Source organism: Nerophis lumbriciformis, linkage group LG33 (assembly GCF_033978685.3).
Source record: "Nerophis lumbriciformis linkage group LG33, RoL_Nlum_v2.1, whole genome shotgun sequence".
Classification (NCBI taxonomy): Eukaryota; Metazoa; Chordata; class Actinopteri; order Syngnathiformes; family Syngnathidae; genus Nerophis; species Nerophis lumbriciformis.
Genome location: NC_084580.2, coordinates 23,873,986 through 23,899,074, shown reverse-complemented (window position 1 = coordinate 23,899,074; position 25,089 = coordinate 23,873,986). Strand labels below are relative to the sequence as shown.

Genomic DNA, 25,089 nt, shown 5'->3' with positions numbered 1-25,089 from the left:
TTTTTAAGGACTGGTAAATATGTTTATTATACAACCTTAGTAATTGTAAAAGTAATAGTCTTTATGCCACAACAACAATCTGCCCATATCAAACCTGCCATTTTTGGGCAAAGTCCTGAATAAAGGTGTCTCCCAGAATCTGGTGATGTGCAATACCACTGATTTTTACTCAGATCCGATACCGAGTAAAATCCAGGCTGGTATCGGCAATACGGGTTCGATACTAATACTTTGTGCAAATGTACTTAATGGGTCTGGTAATGTTTAAATCAGCCGTATTGAAATTTACCGCATGCCTTTGGAAAGAAGAGGTGAGAAGAGTTTTTAAATGAATTACCGCCGGTGCGCTAATTTAAGGAAATAGGGTAGGCATAATAATGTGTTAATTCCACGACTGTATATATCCGTATTGGTAGTTAAGAGTTGGACAATATCGGATATCGGCAAAAAAGCCATTATCGGACATCTCTAATTTTAATAAGTGGTATGACTGTGTGTAGTCAGTCGGTAGAGCTTCTGTAACTAAGACAAATCCACATGTGTGACACGTTAGCCTGGTGAGAATGTTTCTTACCACCCAGCCACCAATGTATGTGACACGGTTGTCCGGTAAGGGACAAGTCTGAGGTGGTATTCAGTTGGCATAGTCATGCTGGACAAGAACTCTTGGCACCACGTCAAAGGCATCTGGAATGTTGTCCTCCGAGTCCTCCGTCATAGGGAGGATCGCAGTGTTGTCTTGTGCTGTGGCATTTCCAGTTTTGCTGGGTTCAATGCCAGCTTGGCCTAGATTGAGTGGAATTGCTGTGTGTTGTTGCAGCCTCCTGTTTATAATAAGAGAAGAGTACATCAATAAGACACCCTCATCTTACATTATTATTGACATATACATATATAGTTATTAATATTGTATTTCTTGAAATGCCTTATGCCTATATAAAAGATGAAACAATTAAAATGTTTCTCTTCGTTTCCATCCATCCATTTTCTACCGCTTGTCCCTTTTGGGGTCGCGGGGGGTGCTGGAGCCTATCTCAGCTGCATTCGGATATTGTCAATTATCAACACACAGCACATGATTTATGAAGGTAAACAAATGTAACAAACAATCCTTGATGTGATGATTAAAAAATGAGTGAGTCATTCAAATATATATTTGGTATCATTTTTAAAGTTTAAGTCCCAACGAGAGAGAGAGATTTATTGATTGATTGATTGATTATCGGCTTACGGTACAGCATTGGCGTTGTTAGGCATATTTTAGGGGGGCTCAAGCCCCCCTAAAATATTCTTAAGGCCCCTTAAATAATTTGGTGTTTTTTGTTTTTTTTTACAAATACATGCCGGCATAGTCATTATAAAGTGGCCCGAATATGAGTTTAAATAAATAATCATATAACCTGTTATTATTCACCCAGTTTCCCCTCACTTCGTAGCGTAAGGTAGAGAGCCCCTTTAGTGCGTCGGTATCCAATCCATTCCACTTGTTCATATAGAAAATGCCCACATCACTCAAATTCCAGTCCGCATTTTCTCTGCGACCTTGCTTGCGGTCCTGCAGGTGTACGAAGCACATTATCTTCCTTTACAATGAGTTAAGCTGCACAAAACCTTGTGTGTGCAATTGTAAATAATTTAGTTTTTAAGTTTTGTGTTTCTTGTAGAATCTATATAAAGTAATAAAAATTAGCCTATTGTTAAAATAATGAAAAAAAAACATCATTAAATATATTTGTTTTATTGTATTGTTACATTAATAGCTGTTGTATTATTATAGGATGGCTTGTTAAACATTTCATAGGATTTTCAGAGGGAGGAAAAAACAAGACATTTAATATAAAATGTTAAATGAATAAATACATAAAAAGAAAAAGAAAACAAATGGTTAAAGGCCATCGTCCCGGGGAGCATTTCATTTCGTCCCGTGCATTTAAAAAAAAAAAATAATAATAACAATGAATAATTTCTTTGTCTTTGTTTGCCGTTTGTGAAGTTTTGTGCTTGCGCGTAACGTTCGCTCGCATCCTGTGCATCTCCTGGGGGCTAAGCCCCCCCTGTCCTTAAAAGCTAGTGACGCCCCTGCGGTACAGAAGACAAAGTTCCGGCCAGGATCCTTGACGTCATATGCAACCCAGCTCGTGCGAGCTAGATTTTTCATACACAAAAGTCGCTTTCTTAAAGTGAAAGCCAATTTCCTACATAAAAATATTAATTAAATCTTGGAAAATGGTAAAAAGTACAAACAGCCTTAAATTAATATCTTTATTGGATACATTAAAGTTGTTTTAAACAAGCCCAGTTTTTTATTTATTTTATTTACTTATATATGTATTTTCATTTTAATCTCATTTGTATTGTGTCTTTTTTTTTCCAAAGTCTGGTTGGAATGAGCATTGTATTTAATTTGATGTCTTTTATATTCCTACGTAATTGTTTAACTTGCTGTAAAATATTGAATCGTATTGTGTTGAAAGTGCCTTGATGTGTGTGTGCATTGTGTATGTATGTTCAATTATTACAAAAATACAAACAATAACAAATAAAATAGTTTTTTGTCCTTTTAAAAGAGTGTTTTAAACGCTTAGACGCTACAATATGACTTATGTAAAATGTTCATCTTGTTGTTGTGTATTGTTCCTATAAAGTTTGTGTGTGTATTATAATAAAGCTGCTTCAAAAAACATGACGTCACCCTCGCTAGATTCACTTTTATTCTTGTAATATGACTTTTATTTTGTTAATATTCATGTGTTAGCTGCAGTGGAGGAACTGCATTGCTGTCAAATATTTGTCTCCGCCTCCAGAAACTTATTTCAAGTCACGTGATTTCCCGATTTGATATAAAAGCTCGTTTCCGCCTTGGCGTCATTTCATGTTTACTCGTCAAGCAAGTTGTCGTCGCCTTGTTTTTCTCTGAGGATTAAAACTAGAAACTTTTTTATTGACTTGTGCACTTGTGACATTTAATGATGAACTTGCTTTTCTTCTTTCTCCTAGTTGTACAAACACACAGCGTGACGCCTGGTAAGTCCATTTTCTTGACAACTTTATACACCTCATTCCTACATGCTCATTTCATCCTAAATACTTCTTCTCATTATTATTGACGCTCTTCTCTTTTCACCAACATCAATCAGTCAATAGTTTGCATCTTCATTTGTTGCTCAAACTTTTCATGAGTCAAACTTGTTCAAGTTGTCTCACTTTAACAGCAAACTACATCAAACTTTTTACTTGAGCATTTCCGGTTTCACTTTTAAATAGGAAAATAACAATAATTAATCCAGGAAACAATCAGTAGTATCAGTTATAAGATGAGATGTAGATCAGAATCATTTAATGTACACAAAAATTACTCTATTGTTGGGATTTATTCTGAAATAATGGATATAATTGACCCCCAAAAGGACAAGCGGTAGGAAAATGGATGAATGGATTATTGTTTGTTTATTGTTTATTGTTTATTGAGGATCCCCATTAGTCGACGCACAAACGCCAGGCTAGTCTTCCTGGGGTTCTTTTCAAAAGTACAAAATAAAATAATAATACACAGATTCAGTTAGAAATAAAAGAAAAGAAAAAAAGAAAATTCTCCAAATAATAAAATAAAATAATAGTACACAGATCCAGTTACCAGAGGTGTGGACTCGAGTCACATGACTTGGACTCGAGTCAGACTCGAGTCATGAATTTGATGACTTTAGACTCGACTTGACAAAATGTGAAGAGACTTGCAACTCGACTTAGACTTTAACATCAATGACTTGTGACTTCACTTGGACTTGAGCCTTTTGACTTGACATGACTTGACATGACTTGCCACTTTCCCCAAAATCCAAAGCTTAAAAAGTTATTTGGGAGCGCTCCGTATTTTTCAGTTTCTTCGTCTGTGTCGATCAGCATGTTGTTCCTGTCAGCTGGTGTGCTGTCAGTACAACAGCCAATCAAATTAGATCTACGTGGTTTTTATCACGCAGCATTCATCCAATCAAATTGCAGGACAACCAATGAACTAGAGTTGTCAAACAACGTGCCAGTGATAAACAATTATGCCAAAGTTGGTTTCGTTCGGGTATAAAAACTACGACTTGGTCAACCAAAAACGAATTGCCGTATGCAAATCACGCAGTTCGAATATTACAGACGGAGACGCAACAACTTCCAACTTCGTTCGACATTTGAAGTTGCACAAAGAAGGGTAAGTTTTGAATGTAAGATAACGTTTATTGGCTAAGTAACGTGACTTTTATTTGCTGTGTAGTTAAATCAGTGAGGCTGCAAACTCACTGCTAACGTTATAACCATAGACATCTTCTAAGTAGACGCAGCATCGAGCGCTACTGCCTACTGGCGCAGACGAGACGCGTGGCCGCCATCTTGGAGTGGTGATCCGCTCCACTCAGTGCAATTCATTTGGCAGGAGCAATGAACTGTCAGCGCATTTAATTCATCTTACCTCACTGAATACCACTGATTGTCACCCCCTTTTTTGTCATACGTGTAGCTATGATAACAGACACATGTTTTATTATTCATAGTTTGCTTAACAGTAATATAATATTCTTATACGCTATAAGTGACCAGACGTCCGAGATCAAAACTGGGAATATAATCCCAGAGAAGGGGGATAAAAACGGTAAGCTATTTTTAAGTTGAAGAAACAATATGATTAGGTTATATATACATGCGTATATCCTACATAAACAATGTATGAATACATTAGATATCTATATATCTTATAGACTGTATCTCTGTTGCTGCAGCAGCAGAGAGTTTATTCTGTCTTGACACTTTGTATTGATATTTTCTATTACATTCTTCCCTTAAATGATAATATTTGCAGTGATTGTTTTATATGTATTTTTTTATGTAAGTCGCTTTTGATAAAAGCGTCTGCCAAATACTTAAACATATATAAACACCTGAAAGTCTTCATATCAGCTAAAACCACCAATCTGTTTCACTGGATTCAGAATAAAACCAAATTCTGTCTTACCTAACAATGTTAGTATTTCAATATTGTTACTTGAAGAAGTATTCCTGGTTGCAATTATACTGTTAAGAAAGTATTGTCTTATACTTTGCCTAAAATGAGAATGCATCATAATCAGGGGCGGCTGGTGAATTTTGTTTTAGGTGGGGCTGAACGTTTGTAAACCAAACCCCTGTAGGGGGGTCATCCTCCCCCAGAAGATTTCTTTGTGATTTTCACATACAAATATTGAAGATCTTTGCTCCTTCTCAACTCTGTGGTAATATTATTTTCATAAAATACAACCAATAGTACGTTAATGTTAAATCTTACTTGTGAAAAGTAATCCCCCGATTCCTATTTTCAACAGTCCGCTCATTTGAGCAGGAAAACGCTGAACACCATCTTTGTTTTCTACCTGTCAACTGTCAGTTTAGGCTGCTCGCCAGCTCCTCATCACCACTTCAAGATGGCGGCCGAATTGCTCACGTCACAGCAACCAATGCTGCGTCTACTTATAAGATGTCTATGGTTATAACGTCATTGCAAACACTACAATCTGTTGCGTCCACTGCAGTTCACTACTTTATTCATACTTTTTGTCAAGTGATTTTTTTTAAGCAGGGTTGCATGAGGTACCTACACATAACGTTACGTTAGTCAATGTATCACACACAGTAACATTACGTTAGTCAATGTATCACACACAGTAACGTAACGTTAGACGGCGGTCAGCAGCACCGCGTATTTTAGCCACCTACAAAAAGACAAACATAGTCAAATAAAGGTCAGTTAAAATGTATACTATATTTAGAATATGTGTACATATTGCATAGGGCCCTGACATCTAAAAAGTACAACTCTGTTCATTGTTATGTTCATATATTTGTTATGTTTTTCATGTGTTCGCACACATCAACACACATACAGTATGAGATGAGATCAATGAAATAAGGTAAAAACAGGATAGAAACTGCTGTGGAACTAGTTACATTGCAATATGCCATGGATATACAATGTTAACACTTTTGTGCAAATAAGTACAGTTGCACTTGTTTTTTCAAATGTGTTTATTCTGTAAAGGAATGAGTTACATGTTTAAAATGACTGGTTAATAGTGCTATCTTGAAGTGCAATGTCACCACTATCTTTTTCCCTGCAATTTCAAATGCACTTGTTTTAATAAATAAATACAGCGTTTTAAAAGCATACACAATCTGTGTAAATATATTAGTCTGTGGTTAAAACGACTTGAAAGGACTCGAAACTCAAAATGCAGGACTTGGGACTTGACTTGAGACTTTCCAGTCTTGACTTTGGACTTGACTCGGACTTGCCTGTCTTGACTCGGGACTTGACTTGAGACTTGAGGGCAAAGACTTGAGACTTAGTTGTGACTTGCAAAGCAATGACTTGGTCCCACCTCTGCCAGTTACAATAAAATAAAGGAAAAAGGGAAAGAGAGAAAAAAAGTTCTCAAACTGATAACATGAAAGATGAACTCTTAAGTGTAAAAAGTGACTTTACATGTTTCTTAAATGCTTTTTTACTGGGAATAGTCCTAATATTTAAATGAAGAGTATTGTAATATTGTTGTTGTATTCCATTGTAAACATCCCATAAGGCGCTGCTATATTTCCATGCTTTGGCAGTGACATCACTAGTTTGAACTTCCCCTCACCTAGAAAAACGACTTTTACTTCTCTGCTAGCAATAATGTCATATATTTATTTGACACTTACAGTTGGAGAAGGAAATAAGTCAAGTTATTCATGTGTGTGGTCTTAAAGTGAGGTATAAATATGAAATATTGTCTCTTAGAACAGGAAGTGATTGTTTACTGTGAGAAGCAGCAGTGTTTGAAGTTGAAATGAAGACAACATCATTTCAAATAGGAATTGTTCAACATGAAACTAAACAATCAAATGTTGTTTTTCTGCCTTTTGTCTTTCAGTGATTCATTCAGTCAAGTATTTCACCACTGCATCCTCTCAAGTTCCAAACTTCCCAGAGTATGTGAATGTTGGTTATGTTGATGAAGTTGAGATTAGTTACTATGACAACAACATCAGGAAAGTAGAATCCAAACAGGACTGGATGAACAAAATCACAGCAGAGGATCCAAACTACTGGCAGATAGAAACAGAGAACAATGTTATTAAAGAACATGACTTCAAAGACAACATTGAAAAAGTCAAGAAGCTTTTCAACCAAACTGGAGGTTTGTTTATGTTGAACTTTCTACTATTCTAATATATTTGATATTTGTATACTGTATTAAAAACACACATTACTGCACTGATATACCTTGTCTCTGTCCATCCCATAATAACCTACAACAAAGACATGTAGTGTGTTAGTTTCACTCTGCTTTACAACACTTTGTGTCTCTCAGGTGTTCACACTTTCCAGGTGATGTCAGGATGTGAATGGAATGATGAGACTGATGAGGTTCAAGGTTGGAAGCAGTTCAGTTATGATGGAGAAGATTTCATATCGTTGGACATGAAAACATGGACATGGACTGCAGCAAAACAACAAGCTTTCCCCACCAAACTCAAGTGGGACCAAGAAATATTTAGACGAGACTACCATAAGTATTATTTCACTGAGGAATGTCCTTCTTACTTGAAGAAGTATGTGGAGTATGGGAAGAAGGTCCTAATGAGAACAGGTAGAAGCACACCTTGTACTTTCACCTTTTAACATGTTAGCACTCCCCCTATAGGAACATTACTGACATTACACTTTATACTCTTTTCTCTTCACCTCCTTTTCTCTACATCTATACCTCCCTTCTCTCCTTTTCTCTTCATCTTTACCTTCATACTCCTTTTCTCTTCATCTTTACCTCCATTCTCTCCTTTTCTTTTCATCTTTACCTTCATTCTCTCCTTTTCTCTTCATCTTTACCTCAATTTTCCTGCATCTTTCTTCTTTTCTCTCATCTTTCTCTTCATTCTCTCCTTTTATCACCATCTTTACCTTTTATTCTCACCTTTTCTCTTTATCTTTACCTTCATTCTCTACCATCTTTACCTCTTTTCTCTCCCATCTTTACATCCATTCTCTCCTTTTTTCTGCATCTTTTCCTTCTTTTATCTCATCTTTCCCTTCATTTCTTCCTTTTCTCTCCATCTTCACCTCCATTCTCTCCTTTTATCACCATCTTTACCTTTTATTCTCACATTTTCTCTCCATCTTTACCTCCATTCTCCATCTTTACGTCCTTTCTCTCCATCTTTACCTTCATTCTCTCCATCTTTACCTCCTTTCTCTCCATCTTTACCTTCATTCTCACCTTTTCTCTCCGTCTTTACCTTCATTTACTCCATCTTTACCTTCATTCTCGCCTTTTCTCTCTTTTTACCTACATGTTCTCCTTTTTTTCTATCTTTACTTCCATTTTGTCCGTTTATCTCCATCTTTACCTTCATTGTCTCTTTTTTCTCCAACTTTACCTCCATTCTCTCCTTTTCTCTCCATCTTTACCTTCATTGTCTCCTTTTCGCTCCATTTTTACCTCAATTTTCTCCTTTTTTCTGCATATTTTCCTTCTTTTCTCTCATCTTTCCCTTCATTTTCTCTCATCTTTCCCTTCATTTTCTCCTTTTCTCTCCATTTTTACCTCCATTCTCTCCATTTCTCTTTATCTTTACCTCCTTTCTCTCCATCTTTACCTCCATTCTCTCTTTTTCTCTCCATCTTTACCTCCTTTCTCTCCATCTTTACCTCCATTCTCTCCCCTTTTCTCCATCTTGACCTTCATTATTTCCTTTTCTCTCCGTCTTTACCTTCATTCTCTCCTTTTCCCTCCATCTTTACCTCAATTTTCTCCTTTTTTCTCCATCTTTGCCTTCTTTTCTCTCATCTTTCCCTTCATTTTCTCTTTTTCTCTACATCTTTACCTCCATTCTTTCCTTTTATCACCATATTTACCTTTTATTCTCACCTTTTCTCTCCGTCTTTACCTTCATTTACTCCATCGTTACTTCATTCTCGCCTTTTGTCTCTCTCTTTACCTACTTTTTCTCATTTTTTTTCTATCTTTACCTCCATTTTGTCCATTTATCTCTCTTTATCTTAATTGTCTCCTTTTCTTTCCAACTTTACCTTTATTCACTCCATCTTTACCTCCATCTTCTCTCCACGTCATCCTCCATCCACACGTCACTTCCTGGGCAGAGCTTCCGGAGGTGTTCCTCCTCCAGAAGACGCCATCCTCTCCGGTCAGCTGCATGGCGACAGGTTTCTACCCCGACCGAGCCGACTTGTTTTGGAGGAAAGACGGCGAGCAGATCTTCGAGGACGTGGAGCACGGAGAGCTGCTCCCCAACCCCGACGGAACCTTCCAGATGTCGGTGGAGCTGAAAGTGGAGGTGACGGCCGAGGTGGAGGGCAAGTACGAATGTGTGTTCCAGCTGTCTGGCGTCGAGGAGGACCTGGTCACCAAGCTGGAGAGAAGAAGCATCCTGAGCAACGCAAGCCATGAAGGTGAGAAAGACACATGTTGAATAGTGTCAATGTAACCACCTGATGTTCCTTCATGGGACTTATGAAGCAGCTGTCAAACAAATCAATCATACCATACCAACAGGCAACGTGAGCCTCACTGCCACGCTGGCGGTCCTCGCTGTGGTGGTCCTCTTGATCATCATCATCATCTTCATCATCAAGCGTCGCCGAAGCAGACAAGGTGAGGGACACAAATGTTTCCTCTCTGCTGTCATTCATGAGATGTGAATTTCACCTGCTTTCTCTTTCATTTCAGCCGAATACGATGCAGCTGGTAAGTAAAACATCTTCTCTTTCTTGGAAAGCATAACAATAAACAAAGCAGTGGTGAAGCATCACTCACACACTTTGTAAGTTTACCCCCACAAAGATTGAAATATCATTTATTACATATTCATCTTTGTTATACACCTTTATGTCAGGTATATTCAATATAATATTGACTTTCTGTTTCTCTTACCACCAAAATCCTGGATTGTTGGTATCTTTGTAAGGGTCAACTTGCAAACTTCCTGTTTTAAGGTGTGATGTAGACACGTGTTACAAGTTTAGCAGGAAAATAAAAGCTTCCCTCCATTAGGAGTATCTTGATACTGGTGTAAGCGCACGCAATAGAAAGTATCACAGACAACTTTTGATGAGTCGTCATGATAATGAACATCAAGGGCCTGATCTACTAAAGGTTTGTGTATTAAAATATGTGCAAACCTCATCTACTTAATTTGTGTGCAGAGTCTCTGAAATGAGCAAAATAGAGAGCACAATCCATTTAGCGTGTCTGTCTTCATGTATGTGCAGAATATATGCTAATTATCAATCCTCCACAATAGTAGGAGGAGGAGATACAAATGTAACTAAATGAGGCAATTCCTGAAGGAATTGTGTGTGAATGCTCCAATGCTGAAGTTGAACTGAAATGCTGACAGAATGTAGTATGAATGTAAGAATAGTTTGAATGTTGGAATGGTTTGAATGTTGAAGAGTTTGAATTTCCAGGAAAACCGGAATTTGGATTGAAACTTGGGAAAGTGTTAGTTTGAATGTCCAGGATGAGAGAAATGTGTTAATGTTGGAATGATTTGAATAGATTGAAAAATGTGGGAATTGTGCAACTTGGAAAAATGTCCCATTCATTTCAATGGGAAATTCCTGGAAAATTGGGAATGTTTTGGAAAATGATTAGGAGCATGAATGTCCTGAATGAGCAGAATTTGTTGGTGTTGGAATTGTTTGAGTAGGGCAAGAAATGTTGAAGTAGTAAATGGTATCAGGGAATTTTGGGGAAATTTGCATTTTTTTGAAAATGGTAAAAAACGTGAATGGTCTGAATGAGTTGAAATGGTTGGTGTTGGAATTTTTCAAATCGGTTGAGAAATGTTGAAAAAGTAACATGTTGAATTGAGAAATAGTATTCCTGGAATTAGTTTTTTGTCTTGATTAAGAGGAATGTTTGACAGTAGAATGGTTGAAATGCGTTGAAAAATGTGAAAGTAGTCACCAGACAAAAGGGTGGAAATGGGGCTTTGGAAAACCAGGAATTCTGGAAAATCCTGAAATTGTTTTTAACTTGGAAAAAGGGAAATTTGAATTTCCAGGAAGGTGGAATGTGTTGAAGGTGGAATGGTTTAAATAGGCAGAAAAATGTGGAAACGGTGGAAGTTTGAAAAATGGCCAATTCATTTTGAATGGGGAAAAATGTCCCGGAAAACCTGGAATTCTGGGAAATCTGGGAATTTTGGGGAATTTTTGGAATTTGTCAAGGGAAAGCCCGCGATTCTCAAATAGGCTGAACAGTTTGAAGTTGGAACGGTTTGATTCGGGTGAAAAATATGGAAGGTAGAACGCGCCAAAATCTTAACAAGAAGAAGAAGTTTAATAATAAATAGATGCATTTTGGTGTAGAAAACCACGTGTGAATGTTTGAAGCATTCACACAATTATTTAGCATCTCACACAGAACAGACTCAAGAATAAAGACCAAGAAGCCAGCTAAAAAGAAGAAGATGAAATGGGCAAAGTGAAAGGAAACCGAGGCATGGCACTAATGGGACACTTACCTGACTAAGACACTGGAGGGCTGCTTGCACATGAGCCTTGAAGCCAAGCTTAAAGGCCTACTGAAAGCCACTACTACCGACCACGCAGGCTGATAGTTTATATATCAATGATGAAATCTTAACATTGCAACACATGCCAATACGGCATGTGTTGCAATGAATTGCTCTCGCTGCTGGTGGCCATCCATCCATCCATCCATCTTCTTCCGCTTATCCGAGGTCGGGTCGCGGGGGCAGCAGCCTAAGCAGGAAAGCCCAGACTTCCCTCTCCCCAGCCACTTCGTCCAGCTCCTCCCGGGGGATCCCGAGGCGTTCCCAGGCAGCCGGGAGATATAGTCTTCCCAACGTGTCCTGGGTCTTCCCCATGGCCTCCTACCGGTCGGAAGTGCCTGAAACACCTCCCGAGGGAGGCGTTCGGGTGGCATCCTGACCAGATGCCCGAACCACCTCATCTGGCTCCTCTCGATGTGGAGGAGCATCGGCTTTACTTTGAGCTCCCCCCGGATGACAGCGCTTCTCACCCTATCTCTAAGGGAGAGCCCCGCCACCCGGCGGAGGAAACTCATTTCGGCCGCTTGTACACGTGATCTTGTCCTTTCGGTCATGACCCAAAGCTCATGACCATAGGTGAGGATGGGAACGTAGATCGAGCGGTAAATCGAGAGCTTTGCCTTCTGGCTCAGCTCCTTCTTCACCACAACGGATCGATACAGCGTCCGCATTACTGAAGACGCCGCACCGATTCGCCTGTCGATCTCACTATCCACTCTTCCCTCACTCGTGAACAAGACTCCGAGGTACTTGAACTCCTCCACTTGGGGCAAGATCTCCTCCCCAACCCGGAGATGGCACTCCACCCTTTTCCGGGCGAGAACCATGGACTCGGATTTGGAGGTGCTGATTCCCATCCCAGTCGCTTCACACTCGGCTGCGAACCGATCAAGTGAGAGCTGAGGATCTTGGCCAGATGAAGCCATCAGGACCACATCATCTGCAAAAAGCAGAGACCTAATCCTGCAGCCACCAAACCAGATACCCTGACTGCGCCTAGAAATTCTGTCCATAAAGGTTATGAACAGAATCGGTGACAAAGGGCAGCCTTGGCGGAGTCCAACCCTCACTGGAAACGGGTCCGACTTACTGCCGACAATGCGGACCAAGCTCTGACACTGATCATACAGGGAGCGGACCGCTGCTGGTGGCCATGATTGTAAACAATGTGCAGATGTGAGGAGCTCCACAACCTGTGACGTCACGCTACTCGTCTGCTACTTCCGGTACAGGCAAGGCTTTTTTATCAGCGACCAAAAGTTGCGAACTTTATCATCGATGTTCTCTACTAAATCCTTTCAGCAAATATATGGCAATATCGCGAAATGATCAAGTATGACACATAGAATGGACCTGCTATCCCCGTTTAAATAAGAAAATCGCATTTCAGTAGGCCTTTAACCAGTTTGGAGACTTCGTCTTAGACTAGTCAGGAAGTAGAAGAGCAGAATTCTGCTTCTGATTGAATTGACAGCTGAAAAGATGTGATATGAGTGAAGATGCACCTTCTGGATGGACTTCCTTCACCAGAGTGAGGTGTTGGCTTAGCATGAGCAGCGTAAGCAGCTCACGGTGCGTTTTGTGCTCCCACAGCTGGTGACGCTGGTAACGAGCTCTCAGAGAGACGTGAAGGCTGAAGGCTGAGTGAGACACAGCAGTCGGCACACAGTGAGGACTTTTCTTTTCCATGCACCTCCAAATGTTCTTCTGACTTTGTGTGAAGATGATGTTCACTCTGCCACATGCTAACATCTGCACTTGGATTCACCTGCTTTGCTGAGTCATCTTCTTCCTCCAGGATGCTTTGTGCACTGGAACACAGAGAGATGTCTCCATCGCTGAGGGACCTCATCACACTTGGACATTTATGCACTAATTGCTCCTCATCTCATCCATCATGTCTTCTTTGGCTCTTTATGGCTGAGAAAATCTGCATTTTTCAACAATATTTTGCCAGTCAATCACGTTGATGTTGATCTTTGTGTCCATGTAGTTGTGATGTCATCATTTGGGGCTCATGTGTCATCACATTGACAAGGATTTCTTCTTTCCTTTTCAAACCAATAGACAGCTGCTTATCAGTGAATATCACCTTGTGTCACATGTCATCATTATTTCTACTAATATTTTGGAACAATAGTACCATTTTTAAGTACTTTAGTATGTTAATGTTAATTGTTTATGTAACATTTAAGAATGATGATTATGAGAACTGCTGTCCAGTTGTTATATCTTGTTTTCTGATGACATTAGTCTCATTTGCAATGCAGTTGCACTTCCAAGACCATTAGATGGCAGCACTGTATAACTATTTATGGTATATTGTCAAACTAGAAAGTGGCTTTTTTTCAGGAAGAGGAATTTGTTAGCTTGCGCCCTACAAAGTGCCAATACTGTAAGAATTGTCCTCATTACACAAAACTGTAAAATTCTAACTATAATCTTAGTTGTAGTTTCCTTGACCAAATTCCAAGGTGTTGAAGTCGCCATGTAACATCGCCCATGCTAATAGTAGCCTGTCTATGGCAAATCCTATGTAAATTAGCAATAAGCTAGCACATTTTGAAAGAGTGTAACATTACTTTACGTTTGAGTGTTTTTTTATGAAGCACACTTTGTTGGTGTTGAAAATGGCAATGTGACTTAGAGGGAGTTTGGCTGAGTCCGGCCTGAGTGCTGCTTGAGTGATTGTTTACGTGTTTAGTCTGAAAGCAGACATGACCAGTCTGAAACCGGACATGACGTCACATGCAACAAAGGTATGGAACTATGGCACCGTTTGATTTTACGTGAATTGATAGTACCGAGGGAATTGGGTCATTACCTACAAAAGCACTGAATTGGGTAGCCAACCCTACCAGTTAGTGTGACGGAGGGGGACAGTGACACAACATTTTTATGACAAAGCGTTGCAAAATATTTATATTTTTTTAAACAATTTGCTGTTTTTCCGTTCCTTTTTGCATAGTCATATTTTTGCTTGATTGCCAAAGATGGCGAGGATGTCATTTGGGAAGTAAACAAGGTAGGCCGTTCATATACTCTTGATATTCAGTGTTTTATGTGTGCTATGTTTCTTGTACATTCTGGGTGTTTTATTCAGTAAAAACTTGTCAAATACAATTCTGTTTTGGAGGTGGTTTGTCATTCCACACATGATAACACTTTTAGCTTGCAGTCATGCAAAACAAGTATTAAATGATCTTAAGCCTTTACCATGTCCGAAAAGTCAAAATCAAAAATATTTTGTCAAATGTCAACAGAATGAATGAATGAATGACAGAGCTCTTTATTAAAATACAATATTTAATGGAAATCACAGCAAATTTAAGAGAATCAAATAACATAATTCACCTGTTCTTCTGTTGATGCTGTAACCCCTTCCAGGGTTCTAGAACCCTGGAAGGGGGGTATGTAGTGGAATTTCTGACCTTTGAACCATTTTTCGTGTCTGTCAAGAATGTCTGCTCGTTTCTTTCTTTTCTATTCTGAACCATTAAAGGACCATATGTGCATTATAGTTGAACGAGTGGTCGGTCTGACCATTCTACAAAATGTTTTGATTGTTTATGGCTAAAGGATTCAATGAGTTTGCAGAATGAGCTGGTTCAAAACAACAGGACCTTGACGCATGAGGAAAACAGATAGAATGGCCAAGTGACAAGGGCTATGTGTGATTTGCTTGATTCTCGAGTTCTCCGGAGGACGTTTGTCTGTCTGCATGGACAATTCAATCCAACTCTGTACTTTTTGATTATGGCTAAATAAACCTTTTGTACTAAACTCACTTTTGTTGCTGTTTAAGCTTCGGACCATCCACCACAATGCTAGTAGTGGAATGGTATACACATCTGCTGTGTGTGACAGTGGGTGTGGGTATGATTCCCGGTCAGGATGGGAAGGTAAACATTGAGCTGAATCATCATGATTGTTGTGCTGTGGCGACCTCACATGGGAAAAAACTGAAAGACATTTACTGATTCAGTTCTGTTAATTGTGTTATTTTGCACTCCAACATGAATTATTTGATCATGTTTGTATGACCATGTGTTCTTATTACTCCAAGACATGTGTCTAATTAAATACAGGTGTCAGTCCAATAGTAAAACATGTTTTTCCACATGAATAAAGAAGGCAAAAACAGAAAAATCACCATGCCAGTAGAGATGAAGACAATCCTGCCAACAAAAAGTTATTTTTCAGAGAGTTGTCAAGCCTACGTGTGATGGATGTGGCCTGCCAGTTAAAAAGTTTGCCCAGGATATTCTAGTCATTTATGCACACATGACATGTGTCAGTATCAACATATTACTTTGAATCACATTTTGGCAACCAACAATTCATTGATGAAATGAATACATCCAAACACTTTATTGTTATGTATGATGTGCATGAACAAAGAACAGTTGATGTTGTATGTAGCTATTAGACAAGGAAGAGGTTTTCAGCACATCAACATCAACAAGTCCTTTAAAATCTCATTAATGTCACAGAAATGGCCAAATCTTTCACTTTTCGAACCGAGTAAAGGCTTAAGTAAAGGCTACTTTTGTTTAACAATTTTCTGCAGGCGAGCTACTTTTCATTTGATCAAGTCGTGGGGATCTACCTCATTCATATATATAATTTATATTTACTTATTTATGAAATATAAGTTTTTGTTAAGTTAAAGGTGTTTAAAGATAATACAAGCATGTTTAACACATATAGATTCCTTTCTTTCATGAAGACAATAATATAAGTTGGTGTATTACCTGATTCTGATGACTTGCATTGATAGGAATCAGACAGTGGTGCTGATAATGTCTGCATTTTCAAATGGAGGAGAAAAAAAGTCCTTCTTTCTGTCCAATACCAAATGAAAGTGGTTGGGTTTTGGCATCTTATTTGTTGTGTTTGTTTCTCGCCTTCCGGGCTGTTGGTAATTTTTTCTTAATAATGATGTGGCAGCAGCCAGCGTCATCTCAGAAGACCCTCAGGTGCCGTGAATGTCAATCAAGTGACGAAAGTGACGTCATAGTGAAGATTTATGATCGCTCATTTTTAGGACTATTTTTTTAATGCCTGGCTGGCGATCGACTGACACACCCTCCGCGATCGACCGGTAGCTCGCGATCGACGTAATGGGCACCCCTGGTCTAGATAAACCTGCTTTCAAATCAACTTTAAAGAGACCGTATCTTGTATACTTTATATTTGAGTGGACTAAATGTACTGTCATTTTAGCTGACTAAAATGTTGTGTAATGTGGTTGACTTCAACTAAATCAATTTAGATTTAGCAAAGAGAAACTATTGTTAGTCACCCTGAGACTCTCACTGAAACCTAATAATCAGGTGATAAATCTGGAGGTAATAATGGACTCAGACTTGAACTTTAACAGCCGTGTTAAGTCAATAACATCAGCAACTTTTACCAGCTGAAAAATATTGCCAAAATCAGAGGAATAATGTCATCTCCGGTGGGTCTGCAGCCTACGGCGCCATCATCTCGGGTGGGTCTGCAACCTACGGCGCCACCATGCACTCCGGTGGGCCAGCAGACGCCACCATGCACTCCGGTGGGCCAGCAGACACCACCATGCACTCCGGTGGGCCAGCAGACACCACAATGCACTCCGGTGTACCAGCAGACGCCAACATGCACTCCGGTGGGCCAGCAGCCCCCACCATGCACTGCGGTTTGCCAGCAGAGGGCGCCACCACCATCCTCTCCGGTGGGCCAGCAGCAGAGGGCACCACCATCCTCTCCGGTGGGCCAGCAGCAGAGGGCGCCACCATCCTCTCCGGTGGGCCAGCAGCAGAGGGCGCCACCATCCTCTCCAGTGGGCCAGCAGCAGAGGGCGCCACCATCCTCTTCGGTGGGCCAACAGCAGAGGGCGCCACCATCCTCTCCGGTGGGCCAGCAGGGGGCGCCACTATCCTCTCCGGTGGGCCAGCAGAGGGTGACACCATACTCTTGTTGGCCACAGATGTGGTTGTTTCACATGCGACCGCCTCGCCAATTGCGGCGGCGTTGAACTTGCCGTCGCCACCTGACTCTTCCCCGCTGGTTGCGGGGACATTTGGCCTGGCGGCCCACCTCCTTGTCCTCCCGCTACACTCCCGTGACTTTGGACTGTTTTTTTTTGAGGGGGGTAGGGTTTCTAGAAAGTTTTGTATCCGTTATGGGAAGGGGGGGGCTACTGTCAGGCTTGCCCCTGACAGTTTGGTTGTGTTTTAGTTTTTCCTCTGTTTGTTGTATTTCCTGTCAGCGCTCTTGTTTTGGTTCTGTTTTCTGTTTGTCTCCCTGAGTGCTGTGTCCGCTCAGCTGTGGCTGATTGGCACCTGGCCACACCTGGTGTCAATCAGCCCGCTGCTATTTGAACCTGCCTTCCCATCCAGTCTGTGCTGGATTATTGTCATTTCTACTTGTCGTTCCTACCTGTCGTGTCGATGTCAGTGTAGCAGTATGCGGTAGCGGTAAGTTATATTCTGTAGCTGTTTGTAGCTTACTGTCTTTTTGTTCCTAGTCCCTGTTTGCTCGATCCCTGTTCCCTGTTTCCAGTTTGTCCTCCTAGTTCCTGGTTTGTGTTTTTTGTCTTTATTTCATGGACATTAAATCATGTTTTCCCGCACAATGCCTGCCGCCTTCTCTGCATCTTCGGTTCGTCACCAACAACACCTGACAAGTTGCTATTCAAGCCAAGACCTGGAAGTGGTCCACAGATATGAAGACATAGATGTACATACACAAATATGAAGACATAGATGCTGCTTCCCACACTGCTGTCCTTTGGAAGCATGCATCATCACGGCCGCTATCTTGAGCAGGAGTAAGTCCTGTCTATTTACTGCATTAGTCCATTGACACACAAGTCTATCAATCATTAGAATCACCCTAACTCAATTAACATTTAATTTGAATAGACCAACATTTTATGTATCGTTTTTATGAGACGTTTGGGGTCCCCTAGAAAGGTAACTTCATGTCTGCCTAATGGTACGTCCGTGGATCTGATCAACACTTTACCTGTCTGTCTAATGGTACGTCCCTGGGTCTGATCAACACTTTACTTGTCTGTCTAATGGTACGTCCCTGGGTCTAATCAACACTTTACTTGTCTGTCTAATGGTAGGTCCCTGGCTCTGATCAACACTTTACCTGTCTGTCTAATGGTACGTCCCTGGGTGTGATCAACACTTTACCTGTCTGTCTAATGGTACGTCCCTGGCTCTGATCAACACTTTACCTGTCTGTCTAATGGTACGTCCCTGGGTTTGATCAACACTTTACCTGTCTGTCTAATGGTACGTCCGTGGATCTGATCAACACTTTACCTGTCTGTCTAATGGTACGTCCCTGGGTCTGATCAACACTTTACTTGTCTGTCTAATGGCACGTCCCTGGCTCTGATCAACACTTTACCTGTCTGTCTAATGGTACGTCCCTGGGTTTGATCAACACTTTACCTGTCTGTCTAATAGTACGTCCCTGGGTCTGATCAACACTTTACTTGTCTGTCTAATGGTACATCCGTGGATCTGATCAACACTTTACCTGCCTGTCTAATGGTACGTCCCTGGGTCTGATCAACGCTTTACTTGTCTGTCAAATGGTACGTCCCTGGGTTTGATCAACACATCAGTGACCTCTAGAGGACGACGCTAGTAAATACACAACAATGTTACTATGTCTTACATTGTTGTATTCATATGTGTTTATTCATCCATCCATCCGGGGGCAGCAGCCTAAGCAGGGAAGCCCAGACTTTTCTCTCCCCAGTCACTTCGTCCAGCTTCTGCCGGGGGATCTCAAGGCGTTCCCAGGCCAGCCCGGAGACATAGTCTTCCCAGCGTGTCCTGGGTCTTCCCGTGGCCTCCTACCTTTTCGGACGTGTCCTAAACACCTCCCTATGCGTTCGGGTGGCACCCTGACCAGATGCCCGAACCACCTCATCTGACTCCTCTATATGTTTATATTAATATAGTTTTATATTGTTCACATAATGAAAGTCAAAATCATTTAATGATCTTGAAAACTTTCCCTGTATTTACTGGGTGGTGTGATCAATACCAACATGTACAGTAACGCCCACAAACACTTGCACTTTGTCAGCAAACTTCTTGTAAAAAATAAAATAAAAGAAGAATGTTGCTGAGCTAATGCCCCGCCTATCCTCCCCGGAACCACTAACGACTTCATCTGGGACACAAAGGACAAGACCAAAAGTGAAAGTCAGTTTTAAGGACTTCAACACAAACTGTATGCATTCTTTCTAACAGCCACTAGGGGGCAGTAGAGGTAACTATTCCAGCAAGGTTTTACAAAGTGCTTTACAAGGTGTGACTCAAATTGCCTACCTGGTGTGTGTGACTACACTCTGGCAACCCATGTTGTCTGACATAGTCCTCAAACATACATGTTGCTACTGTAAAGGCACGCTGGAAAAGGTTGACATAGCGTGTAAAGTAGTCCCTAACCACAAGTACACACCTGTTGCCCTGAGATGTAACAGGTAACTCAGTAATATTCATAGCGGCAGATCCTATCATGTTGAAATGTACCATCTTTATCTTTCATGATGGTCACTGCGGTTAAGCGGCTCTTTTGATTGATTGATTGAGACTTTAATTAGTAGATTGCACAGTACAGTACATATTCCGTACAATTGACCACTAAATGGTAACACCCCAATAAGTTTTTCAACTTGTTTAAGTCGGGGTCCACGTTAATCAATTCATGGTACAAATATATACTATCAGCATAATACAGTCATCACACAAGTTAATCATCAGAGTATATACATTGAATTATTTACATTATGTACAATATTTATAATCCCGGGGGTGTGATGAGGAGGGTTTAGTTGATATCAGCACTTCAGTCATCAACAATTGCATCATCAGAGAAATGGACATTGAAACAGTGTAGGTCTGACTTAGTAGGATATTTACAGCGAGCAGAAAAACATAGTGAGTTCAGTAAGCAAGGGAACAAGTATAAACATTTGATTATTTACATTTGGTTATTTACAATCCGGGTAGGTGGGATGTGGAGGGGGGAGGGTGTTAGTCAAGGGTTGAAGTTGACTGGAGGTGTTCTTTTAGTGTGGTTTTGAAGGAGGATAGAGATGCCCTTTCTTTGACACCTGTTGGGAGTGCATTCCACATTGATGTGGCATAGAAAGAGAATGAGTTAAGACCTTTGTTAGATCGGAATCTGGGTTTAACGTGGTTAGTGGAGCTCCCCCTGGTGTTGTGGTTATGGCGGTCATTTACGTTAAGTAAGTAGTTTGACATGTACGTAGCGGATTTTATAGACTAGGCTCAGTAAAAGTTGTTGTACTCTGTCCTCCACCCTGAGCCAGCCCACTTTGGAGAAGTGGGTAGGAGTGAGGTGTGATCTGGGGTGGAGGTCTAAAAGTAACCTGACTAGCTTGTTCAGGGATGTTTGGAGTCTAGATTTGAGCTTGGATCAAGCGTCCAGTCAATGTTTGGCTTTACCGTGTCTAATTTCACATTTCACTTCCTTTTTCTTGGATGCTTTGCCACCAGAAGATTCAGCCTCACACTTTTCCCCTCCTCCCACTTTTAGTACTTTGGCCACAGCGAGTCCATCACATGACTTGTTTCAGCTTTAGTTTTTACTTCCTGATCCAACCCTGGCTTGGAATTTAACCATGGCTTGGAATCTAACCCATGCAAGGCAGAACTGCCAAATGTGGCTGACTATCACAAACAGAAATACAACTATAAAATGTGTGAAGTCAGCACAAAGCGTCAGATGGACAGAACAAATGTGCCAAAGTCAAAGTTTCTTCTGCTTGGAGACGGCACATATGCAACATTAACATACACACCTTGATGAGTTACCCACTAGATTTCTAAAGTCTGTTCTGAGCAGTTTGTCCTTCATCGAGTTAACGTCTCACTTCAGACTGGAACATTTCCAAAGGCCTTAAAGAGGCTGTTAGCAACATTTACACAGATGTCTAGAGGGCGCTAACTTTCCAATTTATTTCACACAGCATATCCCTCCTTCTTTCAGCTTCTAGGCCGTAATGATGTAACTACATACGTACGTAACACATGCGTTAGCTTTGGGTGCTGTTAGCTAATAATAGCGATTTGGATAGTTAGCGGTAGCTAACTCTCTTATCTATCTTAACAATAACATGATTGCAAATTGTTTGTTGCCTCTTTTGGACTGCTTTTGTACGTGTGCACCTGCCTCTGCATGTACGTGTTGACGAGACAGGGTGAGTGACCGCCTTAAACACCAATCATTTTTTAAGGACTGGTAAATATGTTTATTATACAACCTTAGTAATTGTAAAAGTAATAGTCTTTATGCCACAACAACAATCTGCCCATATCAAACCTGCCATTTTTGGGCAAAGTCCTGAATAAAGGTGTCTCCCAGAATCTGGTGATGTGCAATACCACTGATTTTTACTCAGATCCGATACCGAGTAAAATCCAGGCTGGTATCGGCAATACGGGTTCGATACTGATACTTTGTGCAAATGTACTTAATGGGTCTGGTAATGTTTAAATCAGCCGTATTGAAATTTACCGCATGCCTTTGGAAAGAAGAGGTGAGAAGAGTTTTTAAATGAATTACCGCCGGTGCGCTAATTTAAGGAAATAGGGTAGGCATAATAATGTGTTAATTCCACGACTGTATATATCCGTATTGGTAGTTAAGAGTTGGACAATATCGGATATCGGCAAAAAAGCCATTATCGGACATCTCTAATTTTAATAAGTGGTATGACTGTGTGTAGTCAGTCGGTAGAGCTTCTGTAACTAAGACAAATCCACATGTGTGACACGTTAGCCTGGTGAGAATGTTTCTTACCACCCAGCCACCAATGTATGTGACACGGTTGTCCGGTAAGGGACAGTTCTGAGGTGGTGTTCAGTTGGCATAGTCATGCTGGACAAGAACTGTTGGCACCACGTCAAAGGCATCTGGAATGTTGTCCTCCGAGTCCTCCGTCATAGGGAGGATCGCAGTGTTGTCTTGTGCTGTGGCATTTCCAGTTTTGCTGGGTTCAATGCCAGCTTGGCCTAGATTGAGTGGAATTGCTGTGTGTTGTTGCAGCCTCCTGTTTATAATAAGAGAAGAGTACATCAATAAGACACCCTCATCTTACATTATTATTGACATATACATATATAGTTATTAATATTGTATTTCTTGAAATGCCTTATGCCTATATAAAAGATGAAACAATTAAAATGTTTCTCTTCGTTTCCATCCATCCATTTTCTACCGCTTGTCCCTTTTGGGGTCGCGGGGGGTGCTGGAGCCTATCTCAGCTGCATTCGGATATTGTCAATTATCAACACACAGCACATGATTTATGAAGGTAAACAAATGTAACAAACAATCCTTGATGTGATGATTAAAAAATGAGTGAGTCATTCAAATATATATTTGGTATAATTTTTAAAGTTTAAGTCCCAACGAGAGAGAGAGATTTATTGATTGATTGATTGATTATCGGCTTACGGTACAGCATTGGCGTTGTTAGGCATATTTTAGGGGGGCTCAAGGCCCCCTAAAATATTCTTAAGGCCCCTTAAATAATTTGGTGTTTTTTGTTTTTTTTTACAAATACATGCCGGCATAGTCATTATAAAGTGGCCCGAATATGAGTTTAAATAAATAATCATATAACCTGTTATTATTCACCCAGTTTCCCCTCACTTCGTAGCGTAAGGTAGAGAGCCCCTTTAGTGCGTCGGTATCCAATCCATTCCACTTGTTCATATAGAAAATGCCCACATCACTCAAATTCCAGTCCGCATTTTCTCTGCGACCTTGCTTGCGGTCCTGCAGGTGTACGAAGCACATTATCTTCCTTTACAATGAGTGAAGCTGCACAAAACCTTGTGTGTGCAATTGTAAATAATTTAGTTTTTAAGTTTTGTGTTTCTTGTAGAATCCATATAAAGTAATATACATTAGCCTATTGTTAAAATAATGAAAAAAACATCATTAAATATATTTGTTTTATTGTATTGTTACATTAATAGCTGTTGTATTATTATAGGATGGCTTGTTAAACATTTCATAGGATTTTCAGAGGGAGGAAAAAACAAGACATTTAATATAAAATGTAAAATGAATAAATACATAAAAATAAAAATAAAACAAATGGTTAAAAGCCATCGTCCCGGGGAGCATTTCATTTCGTCTCGTGCAATTTTTAAAAATAATAATAATAACAATGAATAATTTCTAAGTCCTTGTTTGCCGTTTGTGAATTTTTGTGCTTGCGCGTAACATTCGCTCGCATCCTGTGCATCTCCTGGGGGCTAAGCCCCAGAGGTGTGGACTCGAGTCACATGACTTGGACTCGAGTCAGACTCGAGTCATGAATTTGATGACTTTAGACTCGACTTGACAAAATGTAAAAAGACTTGCAACTCGACTTAGACTTTAACATCAATGACTTGTGACTTCACTTGGACTTGAGCCTTTTGAATTGACATGACTTGACATGACTTGCTACTTTCCCCAAAACCCAAAGATGAAAAAGTTATTCGGGAGCGCTCCGTATTTTTCATTGTGTACTTGTCTATCAGCGTTGCGTGTGTCAGCTGGTGTGGTCTCAGTACAACAGCCAATCAAATTAGATCTACTTTGTTTTCATCACACAGCATTCATCCAATCAAATTGCAGGACAACCAACGAAGAAGACATGTCCAAACCACACGCCAGTGAACAAAAAATTATACCTAAAATAATTGTGTTTGGGTATAAAAATTACAAGGTGGTCAACACAAAACGGTTTGCAGTATGCAACACATGCGGTTCGAAAATTACTGATGGAGAGGCAACAACTTCCAACTTCGTCCGGCATTTGAAGTTGCACAAAGAACGGTAAGTTTTGAATGTAAGATAACGTTTATTGGCTAAGTAACGTGACTTTTATTTGCTGTGTAGTTAAATCAGTGAGGCTGTAAACTCACTGCTAACGTTATAACGTTATTGCAAACACGGGAATCTGTTGCAGTTCACTACCTTATTCATACTTTTTGTTCAGTGATTTTTTTAAGCAGGGTTACGTTAGTCAATATATCACACGTAACGTTAGACGGCGGTCAGCAGCACCGCGTATTTTAGCCACCTAAAAAAAGACAAAAATAGTAAAATAAAGGTCGGTTAAAATGTATACTATATTATGAATATGTGTACCGTTTTAGCTAGCTTTCTGACATACTGTTGGTTGTTTACCTCAGTGGTCCCCAACCACCGGGCCGCGGCCCGGTACTGGTCCGTGGATCGATTGGTATCGGGCCGCACAAGAAATAATTTTTTTTTTTTTTCTTCTTTTTTTAATTAAATCAACATAAAAAACACAAGATACACTTACAAGTAGTGCACCAACCCAAAACAACTCTCTCCCCCCTTTTGTTCTGGGCATTGAACATGAAGACTCTTCCTTCACTGTTCCGAGTGGCCATGAGAGTCTTGGCAGTGCCTGCCTCCAGTGCTCCA

General features: G+C 40.3%; 3 protein-coding genes across 7 annotated transcripts in view; 2 read left to right on the top strand and 1 right to left on the bottom strand.

Moving 5' to 3' along the window:
- LOC133575710 (major histocompatibility complex class I-related gene protein-like) overlaps positions 1 to 13,950 on the top strand; it is a 55,978-nt gene extending 42,028 nt beyond the window's left edge. The window contains exons 3-10 of one of the 2 annotated variants that reach the window (XM_061928491.2): positions 2,998 to 3,024; positions 6,927 to 7,193; positions 7,368 to 7,646; positions 9,158 to 9,466; positions 9,570 to 9,668; positions 9,744 to 9,761; positions 13,189 to 13,263; positions 13,394 to 13,950. In XM_061928491.2, the coding sequence (XP_061784475.1) occupies positions 2,998 to 3,024; positions 6,927 to 7,193; positions 7,368 to 7,646; positions 9,158 to 9,466; positions 9,570 to 9,668; positions 9,744 to 9,761; positions 13,189 to 13,232 (1,043 nt within the window). In that variant the 3' untranslated portion in view covers positions 13,233 to 13,263; positions 13,394 to 13,950. Of the gene's footprint in view, positions 1 to 2,997; positions 3,025 to 6,926; positions 7,194 to 7,367; positions 7,647 to 9,157; positions 9,467 to 9,569; positions 9,669 to 9,743; positions 9,762 to 13,188 lie in introns of both variants that reach the window. The other variant, XM_061928490.2, reaches the window with a different exon arrangement.
- LOC133575696 (uncharacterized) overlaps positions 1 to 25,089 on the bottom strand; it is a 459,465-nt gene that overhangs the window by 99,217 nt on the left and 335,159 nt on the right. The window lies entirely within an intron of this gene.
- The window catches only part of LOC133575736 (major histocompatibility complex class I-related gene protein-like), a 222,947-nt gene that overhangs the window by 148,651 nt on the left and 49,207 nt on the right, over positions 1 to 25,089 (top strand). The gene's annotated exons all lie outside the window — the stretch shown is intronic.